The sequence below is a fragment of the Chaetura pelagica genome, unplaced genomic scaffold, assembly GCF_000747805.2.
Source record: "Chaetura pelagica isolate M959 unplaced genomic scaffold, ChaPel_1.0 scaffold344, whole genome shotgun sequence".
In the NCBI taxonomy this organism is placed as follows: Eukaryota; Metazoa; Chordata; class Aves; order Apodiformes; family Apodidae; genus Chaetura; species Chaetura pelagica.
The window spans coordinates 4,743,648-4,758,696 of record NW_009953098.1 but is presented as its reverse complement, the minus strand read 5'-3'; the positions used below and the strand labels follow the sequence as shown (position 1 = coordinate 4,758,696).

The 15,049-nt window shown below is 40.3% G+C and overlaps 1 protein-coding gene across 1 annotated transcript in view; it reads left to right on the top strand.

Moving 5' to 3' along the window:
• The window catches only part of IL1RAPL2 (interleukin 1 receptor accessory protein-like 2), a 326,988-nt gene extending 312,559 nt beyond the window's left edge, over positions 1-14,429 (top strand). Inside the window, exons 8-10 of the mRNA XM_009997109.1 lie at positions 650-793; positions 4,586-4,756; positions 13,732-14,429. Of these exons, the coding sequence (XP_009995411.1) occupies positions 650-793; positions 4,586-4,756; positions 13,732-14,429 (1,013 nt within the window). The remainder of the gene's footprint in view (positions 1-649; positions 794-4,585; positions 4,757-13,731) is intronic.
• Positions 14,430-15,049: the final 620 nt, after the last annotated feature.

The following is a 15,049-nucleotide window of genomic DNA, read 5'->3' as shown; positions in this document are numbered from 1 at the left end:
GGATATTTTAACTAGGACTAGTTCCCATTAAAGTATAATGTGTACTAAACAAACATGAGAACTCTGTTAGTAGCCATCACAACTCAAGCAAAGGGGCTCTTGGCAGCCTGACGTGTGCTCTGGCTTCTCATGTTAACTTGGGCATTCTGGATGCTTGATTTATTCTCCAGCAAGGCAGCTGAAGTCCTGGCTTGTCAGCTCATAGCAGCTTATCCACTGGCTTCCAAAATATAAAACTAAACTTTAATAATTTGGGGGAGACTAGAGCCTCCCAAGTGGGGCACACTGTGTCTAACATATCTATTCTCAGAAGCTGCATACAGCATTTGATGCACTCTGCCAGTATGGAAGTTTCAAACTCTACAACCTCATTACAAGTTCATTAATCCTCTGTGTAAAATCACTACCTAATTCCCTTGTAGAAGGATTATGATTATAGCCTCAAATGCATTCTGTATAGTGATTTCAGATGGGCAGTAGATGGAATAAATGGGCAAAGTAATAGGTAAGGAACAAAAAAATGAGGCATCTTTAGTGTCACAGTGGTTACAATTGGAAGCTCATCATTTTATGTGGAATTGTACAGTGGATTAGAGTAAATAAAGCTTGGGAAGATCATGACCTTTTTGTCTTTCCTTGCTAATTTTAGATTTGATCTACAAAATAGAGCTTGCTGGAGGACTAGGAGCCATCCTTCTTCTGCTTATTTTGCTCGTGACCATCTATAAGTGCTACAACATTGAGTTAATGCTGTTCTACAGACAGAACTTTGGAGGAGATGAAGCAGCTGATGGTAAGCACTTGCTCAGGAAACTCTGTATGCAGTGGAAATATTTTGGAGACCCAAAGTGATGAAACTTAGAGAATGAAATTAATCCCAAAAGGTACCTGCTGCCAGTTTAAATCTAACCTATTAAGCACCCAACAGTTTTACGCCCTAAGACTTTCTCCTAAATCCCCCTGAAACCAATGAGACTTTTCTCTGAAATGTCACTGGGCCATGCCATAGAGCATGGCAGGGATTCCAGTGGGAGTCAGAAGAATTGTTCATGAATACATTACAGAGGCTTGAATTTTATTTGTGAGCTGATTCCTCAGGAGAGGTTTTCATGTTCACGCATCCCAGTGCCACATATTCCCAGGATTGCTTCTCCTGAGATCCATAGTTTAGATGGGCAGCCCATCCACCAGGTATTTTCATTATATGTTTACATTGAATTGCCTTCAGACTGCCAACTAACTCTACTAACCAGTGAGAGGTGGTTGTTATTGAGGTTAACTTGTTACTTCATTGGGAGACTGCAAACAACTTAGTGGAAAGGTACTACTTGCTTGGACAGTACATTTAGGAGTAAACAAGGCTGGTTTTCAGTGTTCTTACTCCATCTTTCTTCTCACTAGCAAATATTCTGGTGCCTAAATCTAGACGAGTATTTTTAAACTGAAGCTTTAATTCTCCTGAATGTAAAATATTCCTTCTATGAAGCTGATGTAAGCCCTGGTAAAGTAAATCCAACTGCTTTGAATCCTATTATTATATCCTTAACACTTCTATTATAGCATAATTAAAATGTTATTAATATGCATATAAATAGTATCTGCTAAAGATCTGGAGTACAGTATTCAAGTGCAGGTACTTTTCAGCCCACTGCAACATTGTGAGTCATGAGGGCTGCCTGGGATGGTGGATCTAGTAACAATAATGGGTTTGAAAAAGAGCATTTCCCCTATTGTGCCAAAACAATGTGCAGTTGCACGGACCTGTTGCTTTCTGCAATTTAACTGGGTATGGTGTAAAAATGTTTCATTACAATGAAATCCATAGGAGTTTTGGAGAACAATTGGAATGACATCCAGGGGACTTTAGAGTGTGGAATGCTAAATAGCCAGAAATAGTCAGGAAACTTCCTCCTTCTCAGGCTTCATGCATAAGAAAATCTAAAATGAGGCTTTTTTTCATAATATACAATACTACACAATATTTATACTGATACCTCGGAGAAATTAGAGGATGAGATGATATAGTTTTTGAAGTAGTTTACCTCTTAATACCTTGGGATTATATCAACATAACGCCCCTGGTTCACACCAACAAAAAGTGACCCAAAGCGGTAACTTCCTCCAAATTGCTTGGATTCATTTATCTTGTGTTTTCAGTGTGAAGCGGCTGTATTTAAATTTATGTAACATCTTTGGTTCCATCACTTTTTAATTTATGAAACAAAATTATTTGCTAGTTTTTTAGACAAAGCCCCATGAGTACCCAGGGGATATGGTGCACGTGTTGATTCTGAAAACAACCTTTTATTTTTCAAGTGCATGATTTTACAATTATTGCAGCTTTGTATCTCATTCTGATCCTGCAGGATGAAGGATGGAGACAGAATGTTACTGAAGACAAATCACATTATGGGGGTATTTCTTTCTACTTCTGTAGGCTATAGTGGGAAAACAGAGAGCTCCCATGAGCACTCCAGCTGTATAGATGCAATTGCAGGGTCATTTTCAGTTTATACATTTATTTCTTTAAAACTGAAGATTTGGAACTCAACGGATTTGCTTTATTTCTATTTCTAAAAATACCCGATGTAGGCGATGTTGGATCCATTTGCTTCCTGTGTGGTGTGTAGCAGTGTTTTTAGAGATAATGACACTGAGGACTAAGAGAAGCTGTTTAGATAAATGGCTCCAAACAGTGAAGCATCCAAAGCACACAGAGCAAGCGCTGGGCAAGCGTGGATAGGTCCTTCTGCTGTGTCCTGTGGATGTGAAGCTTGTGAAGAGGGGCTTGAGACTGTGGGGATGTAACACAAGCAAACAGACTCCAAGGAGCCCAGAAAAGCTGGTTCTGCATCTTGCCTGCACGGTGACTAGGGGCGGCTGGAGGGAGCAGCCCTCACAGCCCCCAGCAGGGCAGGACGCACAGGGACTCGGTGCGAGGGCACAGCTCTCACCCTGCTTCACCACCAGGCAACCTGGTGCTCTGGGCTTGGCTTTGCTGCCTGTGCAGAGCTCTTAAATGCTTGCAGGGATGTTTGCCTCCAAAATCACTTGATGACTGGCTTCTCTTAAAAGGTTTTGACTGGCTTCATTACAGACAGGGTAGCAGGTTTTGGACTGACCTCCAAAGCTGACTGGCCTTTATTTCTTTGCTGTTCTCCTGTCATCTTTCCATCAGTAGCTGCTATTTTTGTATACTATTGATTTCAGAGAAATATCAGCAAGCCAGGTGGACATCCCCACATACAGCTATGGTGACACTAGGCAAACTGCCTTTTACAAACATATAATTATTCACAAGCTTTGTCTGCAGCTCTGAACCTCAATGGTCTGGCTTTTTGTCCAGAATCATAAGAAAGTAACAATCATTTCAAGGTCATCAGGGAACGTATTGTATTCTGATGAGCTATTTTCTTTTTTTATCAGAATATATTGATGACTTTTAACTACTGTAATTATCTTTCATGTGCGCTGTTCTTTACAGATAATTGGTACTCAGCAATCCTCTATTCATGCAGTTTTGTCCTCACAACATTAACTATTTGATTTTTCATTTTCTGTAAATAACGGCAGCTGCTCTTCCCTGGAGACTGAATTGCTGAAGGTTGACTTTTTCTATAGACTGTTTTCCATTACTGCAGGAACAGCAAAGAGAAATGTCACTAAGTGTCCTCTCAACATAGATCCCAAGCTCAACAGTGGTGCCACCTCTGTTTCTGGCACAATCACCAGCTCTTAGCTCTGTGTTTTGGATGTAGAGAGCTGGGGACAAGTCCCAGTGCTGTGCAGGAGGAGGAGATGTATTGTCCTTTCTAGCCAAACACCACTGTCCTCATGTGGCATTACCTGGGTCCTCTCTGTCACTCACTGCCTGCCTCCACCTTTGGATGAGGCTTTGCTTCCACCCCTGAGCTGCAGGCAGGATGGAGGGGCAAGTCTCCCCCTGCACCCCATTTATATCCTGGATGGATTGAGTGACCTGTACAATTATTACATTGGTTTCAAGAATTGCAAAAATTTTTGGAAAAAAAATAAAAAATAAAAAATATATATATATGTTTTGGACTGTTTGTCATTGTTTCTGCATAATCAGTCATTATTTGAGTTCAGTCATGTTTTTTCTCACAATTATTTGTATGAGGATGTTTTCCTTTCTCAAAACTTTCCAAACTTTCCAAGCTCAGAACCTTTTCCAAGCTCAAAACTTATGCATAATCATAGCACTTTTGAGGCATAGGAGTTGAAAAAAAATTTTCCATTGGCAATATGTAAGGGATTAAAATAAAAAGTTCTAACTTCAGTATTTGTATCAACATTTTGCCCCCAGTCTTTTTAAATATGAAATGTGTACACTGACCACATGAAGTGGAGTTACTATCTAGGTCAGCATGAGGATAAAACTCAAAGGAGTTGAATCTTTGTCTGGATCTGAAAAATTTCTGTGGAAATTAGTTTATATGTTCCTGTTCCCAACTTTGTTAGGAAATGCATTTGAAGGAATAATATGATTTCCTATTACTTTCCTGTATTCTTTATATTACGTGTGCAAACAGCAGGCTGAAGAGGAATTTTTTTTTTCTTTCAGACAACAAGGAATATGATGCATATCTTTCATACACCAAAGTGGATCCTGATGCATTAGATTGTGATAACAATGAAGAGGAGCAGTTTGCACTTGAAATTCTGCCAGATGTTCTGGAAAAGCACTACGGATATAAGCTTTTCATTCCAGATAGGGACCTGATCCCTAGTGGAAGTAAGTATTTCTGATCTTTCAGTTTTAGTTCTCTCTGATATGTCCTGAAGGTCTGGACTGTGTGATAAGTACTAGATATGGGAAACCTCTCTTTTTGAAGTGGTTTTGAGGATTGGGAAAGTTTCCTCTGTACTGAAAATTTGTGTGCTAGGTTAGAGCTTGTTCCTGCACCACTCAAGTCAGAGGGAACTGCCTTTTATTTCAGTGAAGGCAGGAGCTGGACCTTCTTACAGGGAAGGCTGCAGTGGTGCAAGCAATACTGTGGTCCAAAGTCACCACAGTGGACACGGGTAGCTGAGCAAGAAACTTTCAGAAAAAGATTTTTTTAGTCTATTTTTTATGAATGAAAAAGGGTTTATTCTTTTTTTCCAATTATTGTTTTTGTCTACAACAGCTTACGAGCAAAAATCATCTTTCCAGTTGTCTTTTTTCTCACTTTGGAGTCTCATAAATAGCTATGATAGTTTTAATGGTATAGGTGCAATTTTTTAATTAGAGTTTCGACCAAGTGTTGCATTTCTGAGCAGCGTTGGTGTTTTGTAACTAATTGGTGTGGTGTGAGTAGCACTAATTCTTCAGAGGACTATGTACAACCCAGTGATCCAATGCTCTTTTCCATGCTGGTGGTAAAACACAGTTGTCAGTTTCAAATCCATTTTGCTGCCGTGTCTGAGGATTCAGCTACATCTTTGTATGTCTGTACCAAGAGTTACTGCCTTCCTAGCTGTGGTTACCTCATTTTGTCTCCCATATTTGTTTTTGGACAAGTGAAAAAAGACCATGAATCATATGCATCGTGTTGATGAATTTTGAATGCACAATATATTTGTTTTAATATCACATTTATTTGAAATTCTACCCTTGAGAAAAATAAGTTTATTTTACAAATTCTGTCTGCAAATCACTTCCATGAAAAATGTTAGAAAAAAATATGAACTTTTCTCTGTATGTGCTACTGTATAGGGAATATGAAGAAGAAAACAAAGCAATGTCTGTGCTGGAGAAGATGTCCCCAAACATGAAACAGCTAGAACATGGCTGCATTAGCAGCCTGCCTGCCAAAAAACTTGAAACTGCTGCCAAACCCTGGTGGCTACCCCAGAAGTTGAAGTCTACTTCTCTGACACTTGAGGGAGCTGGAAACAGAGCTCTGAATCCTGTACCATTGGGAAAGAGGAGTCAGAGCCTAGTCAGAGATAATGCAAAGTCCCATGAGGTGGCTTGAATTTATCATGTGCATTTGCAACTCCTAGGTTTGAGCTGCTTCCCCTATTCTTTCTGCTCTGCCCCTGCAAGGTGTGAGTTTTACTCCCTTAGTAACATATTCCAGAAAGGGGACTTGGCTCATAGGTTTCTTAGTTCTGACAGCACAAACAAGTAACACTGACATTTTAGCTATTATTAAGAGAAAATTAATATTTTTGTGTTACAAGTCACAGAACTGTTGTAAATACTTGTTTCATATCCAACAATTAGAGTTTAAAGCTAGCCCTTCAGTGGTAACTGTACTGAAGCACAGATTACCCTGAAATGAGATTCTTCTTTCCAATTGCTGCACTTGCCAGGATGTTATTTTATTTTTGTCTATTTTTGTCAGTCAAATACTCAGCAAATACTTGTCATCACGTCGGGTGTTCATTAAACCTCTCCTGAAAATGTAGGGTACCTGAAAATGTCAGTTCTCATTTATGAACATTCACAGATTTAATACCTCTTTTTTTCCTCTCAAACTCACTTCTTTAGTAACGTGATTCTAACACACAGAGCTTCAAGAACACTTAATCAGGCATAATGACAATGCAGAACAAAATGTGGAGCTGAAATGAGTGTGATTTGCATGCGTTAGCTTTGAAAAAAATATGGGGGAAGGCACTTTATTTGAGGGGGCAAGAGGAAGGGAGAGGTGATGAGGAAGGAGGGAAAAATCAGAGTCCTGTGTTTGTAAGCTCCCTGTGTGTGCTGAAGAGGAGGAAGGTGGCTGCCTAATGCTCACCAGTTTTAGAAGGACTTGCAGGGCTTGGCAAAGAGGGCAGGCAGTGTGAGGTGGTATGGACCTGCTAGAAACTTCAGAGGTAAATAGAATATTTTAGAGCAACTGCCTCCAAAAGTGACAGATATGAGAGAATATATAGCTCTTCATGGTAGATTTCTGTAGGAAAATGGGGGGTTGATCACAATTACCTTTTTTTATTTTAGGAAATATCTCTTCTTAGATTCATTTTGTTTCCTTGTCTTTTGATATAAAGTGACTTTCAGTGTGTTTTAAATGCCTTCCCACTCTCCATTCTGATGTGTTTCTTTCAATATCATATGTACTTAAATGTGTGCCATTCCACTAGTACAACAAATAAGGTGTTTTGTAAGGCTAATTGTTACATATTATCTCTGCAATTTTAAGGTGCTGCCACAGGAGGGTGTGCATTATTGCGCTTGCTTCCTGGCATGAAGCAACATACAGCTGCTACTTGGATTTGGAAGCAAGCAAAAATAGATTTGTTAAATAGTATTTCATTAACTTTCTTGCATGCTGCTCTCACCAAACAAAAAAAGCTGACTTCAGAAAAATTCCAGGGCAAGTTTGATAATGTTTTTGTCCAGCTAGTTCATCTCTAACCTCTGGGGAAAGCTGTGACAGGCTCTGCATGTCCCTGTGCAGCCAAAGGAGAGATTGCAGCCAGATGTGCCTTAGCTGAGGTGTGCACCCAGCAGTAAGCTCCTCTGCACTGCAAATCCAAGCTCTGTATTGAGGACCATCTGCTGCAGGGACACCCATGGAGGGACTGTTGCTGTTGTTAGGAGTGTAGAGATGGTGGCTGTGGGGACTGAGGCCATCACTTCACCATGGGGAAGCAGATCCCGAGCATTGAGAGTCCGGGCCAGATGGGGCTGAGTCAGGTTTTGCAGTAGGTGTTGGTGTCTATGCCCTGCTGTGATATAAATGTTATCCCAGTGGAGCATTTTGTCCTACTGGGAGAATCACGATGAAGTATGCCAAGGGCCTTGGTGACATTCCTCACAGGGTGACCACCAAGGACCTTTATGATGACTTTTGGAGTTGCCTGAGAGCAGCACGGGTGGACCCGACTGCCCAAACTGCCAAGGTAGAAACAAGGCTCAAGGGGCCACTGCTGCTTGGCTCTGACTCATGCAGAAGCCGACGTGGCCATGGAGGCTGGAACGTGGTGGGGAGACAGGAAATGCAGTGTGCTGTGTAAGCAGCAAGGCCAAGTTTGTGTCCTGGGCTTTGAGTTGCGTGCTACAGGAAGCACTAGAGCAACTATTCTTTCTTAAATAATGTCTTTGGTCTTCACAGAATGTGTGTTCCTCATTCTGCCAAAGCTGACAGCACATCTACCCTTCTGGCTATGTAACCGAGGCTTAATTGGATATGAGCCTGTATAAGGAGACTGGGATGCCCAAGATGCAGTTGTAGTTGTTACTCAAGTTTCTTAGCAGTTACCATTTTTTTCCCACCTTTTTGGTTTTCAGGGCTTTTTCAACAAACCCTTTCCCACAGCAAGCAGACTGTTAAGCTTTGGGAGCTTTTTAATTCAGTATCAGGAGATCTAAGGAGACTGAATACTTTGGGGGATGGAGAAATTATCTTTTTCCCTGAGTCATTTTCTGTCTTGCTAAGGCTGAGGTGTCTACAGAGAGAAAGATCTGTTTGCACTTGACTCTCCTAAAATTGGGACTACATGAGAGGAAGATATTTTTCTCAGAGGGTTTCTGCAAATTATTTTAAGCCTTGAAAGGGAAGAGGTCAAAACTGTCAAGTTGGATTTTTAATACCAGCAAAATGAATCTATTAGAGCATCATCTAGTTGCTTTCTAAGCATATGTGCATTTGGTCTTGACAGAATTTAAAAAATATCAGCAATCCATTCCAGCTCAGCTCAGGGTATAAAGACCAGGCACTGGAAAGAACAGTAGTGATGGAATAAAAATCTTTGCTTTTACCTGAAGAATGAGAGGTTGTCAGCACAACAGAAGAGCATTGTAGACGTGTTAAAAAGCACCCAACAGTCAATATTGCAGTTTTGGCACTTTGTAGTTTTTTTCTGTCAACTGTGTGATTTTCATCTGATGAATTCCTGGGTTCCTGGATGAAGAAAACTCAGTTGAACTGTGTGCCTAGGGTTCCTTAGGAGCCTTATTAGGCATGGGACACCATTTACATGGAATGGGAATAGATTACCCAGTTTCACTCATTTCAGAAGTCCCTGGTTGTCTGTGTGAGTCTTACACTTTATGCCAGGCATGGGTGGGGGTAGCAGGAATACAAAGGAAAGACAGTTGAAAATGGAAAAAAATACAAACAAAAGCCAGAAAGGCTGACTACCCTGTAACAGTCCAGTGAAGGCCACCAAGGTGGTCAGGGAGCTGGAGCACACAGTACAAGATGAGAGCCCAAAACAGCTGTGTTTTTTGAAGAAAAGGCAAACAAAGACAAAGCCAAGGAGGAAACTTACTGGTGTTTTTTCCAGAGAAAAGCACAAAAATGGAGACAGAATCCAGAATTTTGATCCCAACACCTATTGCCAAAGTAATTTGACCAAAATGACCCACATCAGACACTTGGGTCTGCAAGGAGGCATCCACAGAGCCAGCATCTTTTCCTTCTTAATTCCTCCGTCCTTTGCCATGTCAAATACAGAAAGTTTGGCTAGGAGAGTGTTATTTTGAGAGGGCTGTGTGTCTGTATTATTTGTTTCTTCATGTTGAACTCGGCAGCTACCCCTTAGCTTCTACTGGGATCAGGCTTTCTCTGTTCCAGCAGTTACAACTGATTTCTGGTCTGAGCTAACAAGCAAGAGATACTTAGTAAATAGGAAAAGCAAGACACGCAATCATTTTTTTCTAATAAAGGAATCAGGGTTTGGAAACTATTCAGTTAGGGAATGAGGACTGAATTATTCTTCTGTAAATAACTTTCTCAAATGATAGTCCCATTGCCAAACATAGAAAGGCTGGTTATTTTCAGACTGCCAGGAACTAGCAAGTATGCAGTTGATGGTAGGTGCTCTGGTTCTTGTGCAGACCATGCTTCCCAAAATTATCCACAGGACTTTGTGATTCCTGGTGTTCTTTCCTTCTACCTCAAGTGCTCTGCAAATCATCTGAATCTAGTTAGTCGGTCATTTTGTGTTACCAACTCTCTGTCCATGTTGTTCATTAATTTCCTTGTTCTTAGTCCGCTTGCACATGAGGTTGTCTGGGTTTCCTTCCAGCCTCTGCTTAGCGTGGCTTGTTCAAGGTTCAATAGGCAGTTATGCATGTTTTGATTGCAAATGGGATACATGTCTTGGGCTTCTTCAGTGCTTCAAACTGCAGTTCAGCATTGTTACATGTTGACAGTGCTTGATGAGCACACATTTGATGTCAGATGACATGTCTTCATTACTGAAGGGCACCCATGCAAAAAACAGTTTGTGGCTCTAAAACTGCTTGCTGGCCATACCTGCTTGGGCATTACATTGGACATAATGCAAGTAAGTTACTGAAAGAGCTACTCATAATTCTTTTTTTTTTTTTAACCTATGGGAAATGCTAACATTTTGAAAATTATTGTTGTGCCATATTGCAAAATAGTGTTTCAAGAGGGGGGAAAGGGTCAACATTTAAAATATACTTTTTCAATAACATTGAGTGGGTTAATTCTAATGCTGGAATTTTATTCTTACATTGTAGTTTATGATAAAATACAATATTTGGGATTTAAAAAATGAGTAGTTCCTTACTGATTTGGTCAAGATGATGTTTTTCTCCCCTCACAATGAAGTGTCATTGGAGTTGACACCTTCTGCAGCAAAAGTGAGTTTTCTGCAAAATGGTAGTTATCTGATAGAAACATACTGGTCTGGAATCTTACAGTTGATCTTAGTTGGTGATGTCATTCCTGAAATCTCTGCTCACCTTGTTTTGTGAAAGTGAAACAGAGCCATTGCCTGACAGTTACTTCTCGGCTGCCTGGAATGGTGAAAACAACCCTTTCTCCATCCCACATGGCAATATTGGTTGCTTGGGTTAAATACCTTCTAATGGATTGACCACGTGTGACAGCCCAACCTACCATGTTTTGAGCAGTTTCAAATTCTGAAGTGGAAGGACAGGGGATGATTCACAGGTTTGTGCAGTCAGTGTGGTACCACTGGAAAAAAGAAAGCCTGAATTTCCACAGACTGGAATCTGTCTCCTCACGCTTTTCCTCAGCGAAATGTGCAAGTTGTGCTTGTTGCACATTCTGTAGAGTGCACCCAATAGAACCTTGTGCTCCAGGGAAGCTGTCACCTACCTATAATAGTCTTCCCAAGCTGAAGTTCTTGGAAGTACTGAGCACTTCTGGACCAGATGGCTGGAAAGTGTGTTTACCTTTTCATTTGGATTTCTGGTTTCCTATAATAGAGCGTATTTTATCCTCAGGGTCCAACAAGCCCCTGTACACTGGCTACATCTGTCGGCGAGCCAGCTGCAAACTTAGAATTTGAAGGGGCACCTAGTGGTCATTTGTGAAGGTGTCTGTGTAGTCTGTAGAAAGAGCTCGTGTTGTAATATCCAGTAAGGTGGGCGTGCCAAAGTATGGGAGAGGCACAGAGGGGAGAAGTATCCATCTGAGAAAACAGGGATTTTTTTCCTGTCTTCTTCCCACCTGATTCCCTGTTTGACTAAAGCAAAGTCTGGTGAGTTTTTGATTGAGATGGTATAATGGATTCTTACTGGGTTGTTGCTGTTGAAATTATAACCACTGGATATTTGAAAAGATGAAAGTGGAGTGATTTTTTTTTTTTTGTTTGCTTTGTTTTTTTGTTTTTGTGTTTAATTGGATGCATATAGTATATGCATGGCTGTGCTTAGCACTAACCTGGATATGTGGTTCTGACTAGTATTGTGTCCTGCAGAGAATTGTCTTGTACCTAGCAGTATTCTGAGTTGTTTGAAGGAGGGATGAATACATCTCAGGAAAGATGCATGATAGTTTGTTGTTTTACTGTATCTTGCAGATTCAACCTCTAATGATGAAGCTTCCCACCTAAATTCTTTCTTTTTGGGAGCAGAAAGAAAGGAAGAAAATGAAGAGTCTGAGCTGTTGATACATTGGGATAATCTCTTTCCATTGTATTGAACATTTCTACCTTTCCTTAAGTTTTGTTTCACCAGTTCTGCTTATCATTTTCTCATTGTTGCTGATTCTCTCCCCTCTCCGCTGCCTCTCCCATGGATTTTAATGTTGAGTTTTTTTCATTAATGAGTAACTATTTTACACAGAGTGGTTTCCTCATAAAATATTTTAAGAAAAAACCCAAGCAAACCAAACTGTAAATACTGCATGATTAAAGAGTCATAAAACATTAACTATAAGTCAGGATTGTTGCATAGACATTTGTAATGTATGTGTATGTCTTAAATTTTTGTGTGTCTGTGGGATGTTTGCAATTGCCTTTTTTCCATTTGTGAAAGAAATTCTTCTTGCTGCTAAGTGGTGAAATAAAACGTTGGTAAAGGCAGATTTGATGCTAACTATGCCTTCAGTCTCATGAAAATAAGCTATTTTAGAATATTCCTGTTGGCCTATTTTGTAGCTATTTGCCATGCTGGAAGTGGTGTGAATACGCATGCTGTGGTGTGGTGCCTGGGACTACAAAAATCAGTCTTGCAGTAACAGATGTTGATGAATGATGTTATTTGTAACTGTTGTTCCTGCTAGAGGGCAGTGTGTGTAAGAGAGGCCCTGCCCTGTGCTGAGTAAAGATCTGTTCTGTGCAGCTCTTGTGTCCAAGTCTTCATTTCTAACACGTGGTTCTCCTCTGTTGTTAGCCAGCACCTTCTGAGTAGCAGGGTCAGGAGGTTCATGTAGCTTAAAAAAGAATATTCTGTCTCTATGCTCACACAGTGCTGTGCAACCAATGAACACTTTTCTGAACTTAGTGGGTTGGGTTTCTTTCAGATTATTTCATTTTTCTGGTCTTGATCCAAAACCCATTGAAATTTATTGAAGTCTGTTCTTTTGCTTGGGTATTGGATCAGGTCTGTAAGTAGATTTCTTTCCCATCCTGTTCCATGTCAGACCAGTGTAATTGGCTTCTCTTCCCTACCATTCCTGGGACAAGTGAGACTCAGGGATCTAAGTCAAACTCCAAGAATATGTTGTTGTTCAATGAGCTGGAGTCATGGAGCTAATGATGGGACTGGCATTTATGTTTGCACAGATTGTTGGCAACTACTTGGCGTGCATGAAAAAAAGAAGAATTCTATTTTCCTTGTTACTGATGTCTTAATAAATAAACACCACCAATATGTTTAATTTTTCCATTTGTTCCTGTCACTTGTGAAGTTTCTGTTAATACCTTGGGGTGCATAGAAGCACGGGTTTGTGATAGTAAAACTGTGTTTTTTTGGTCAATACCTAAAAAAGAAAAAGCTACCATAATGCTTCTATGCAGTAGCACAAGTTCTGCATGTGATGAGGGTTGATTTCTTTTTGAGCTCTTGCAAGTCACTGTTCATACACACCCTGCAGCACCTTTATGTCCTTGTATCTGAAACACAAGAACTACTTCCCAGAGCATGCTTCCCTCAATGCAATGTTAATTATAACCAGCATGAATGTGAACATTTGCACAAATGTTACATTGATCTTGACCTATATTTTTTCAGTAAGTGAACTGTGTATTTTTGGTCACTAATGCATCTACACCATGAGGTTATGATGTAAATGTTGTTCTGCTGAGATGAACAGGGAAAAGCAGTAAAGGACGGAGGGTGTTATTAAGGAGTTTTCTATATGTACTTCATAAATAGAAATATGTTGTGCTACACAATCCGATGTTTGTTGGAGTGTGTTGTGAAATGCCCTTTCTCTTAAATGGTGTGGATCAGTAAGCTGTGGGATTTTGTTAGACTTGATTGCAAACCTGATGTTTTGATGCAATAGACTTCTTTATTCTTTACTCTTTCTCTCTTTCTATAATTTGTAGCCTACATTGAAGATCTCACAAGATGTGTTGAACAAAGCAGAAGACTCATTATCGTGTTAACTCCAGACTATGTCCTCAGGAGAGGATGGAGTATTTTTGAGATGGAAAACAGACTCCATAACATGCTAGTCAGTGGAGAAATCAAAGTTATTTTGATAGAGTGTACTGAATTAAAAGGGAAAGTGAATTATCACGAAGTGGAATCTTTAAAGCAGACCATCAAACTTCTCTCAGTGGTCAAGTGGAAAGGACCAAAAAGCAGCAAACTGAATTCTAAGTTTTGGAAGCGCCTAGTCTTTGAAATGCCAGGGAAGAAAAAGGAGATGGTGCCTCGGCATCAGGTCCTGGATTCTGCAGAGCAGGGCCTTTTTGGAGACCTCCAGACTGTACCCTCTCTTGCTGTCACAGGCACTTCTGCCACATTGGTAGAATCGCGGGCTGATTTAACTGATTTCCACCAAGCAGATTCTGTGCAAATGAGACATTATTGCAGAGGATACGAGTACGATGTATCAGCAGCAACGTTGCCAATAGCTTCCATAAGCAACCACCACACATACTGTAACATACCTTTGACACTACTAAATGGACAGCTACCTCTTAACCATACCATGAAGGATCCCCAGGAGTTTCACAGGAACAACCCATTGCTACCTTTATCAGCAAAGGAGCTTAGCTTCACCAGTGATATTTGGTAGTGAAGATCAAGACTCTTCTGAGATGCTTCATGACCACCATGAAGACACGTTTTTAAAGAACTTTGCCCTAACTCCATAAGAGGAGAAAACATATTGGAAGCAGCAGCACATTTGTTTGCTTTTCTACTTGAACTCTTTTGTTTACATTTACTAATTATTGACAAAGAGGGCATTCTTTTGTAACTCAGTAATGTCCTTCCTGTCTTTTAATGTACAGTTTTATTGCTTCTTTAAAAAGGAGGGGGAATGGAAAAAACATCCCATCTTTTTACAATAGGTTTACAATCTGGGATGGAGAAGAGGTCACTGTATATGATCTCCAACATCCACACATATTTAAGTAATAGTAATTGAAATACACAGAAGTTGTATGGTTTTTCATACAGACTTCAGTACAGCTTGAAATTCTAATCATGCAACAAAAATTATTGTCTCCTGGACAGGCCACAAGGGGGTGAATCATCCTCAAACGGAGGGAGGAGGAAACCTTCCTGGTAACATTGTCTCGCAGATACATTTTAGAAGATGACCAGCTGAAACCACGCAGATGAAGCTTTATCAATAAAGTGCATAGAAGCAATTGCAGCAGAATAAATCACCTGCTCACATCAGCATCTCTT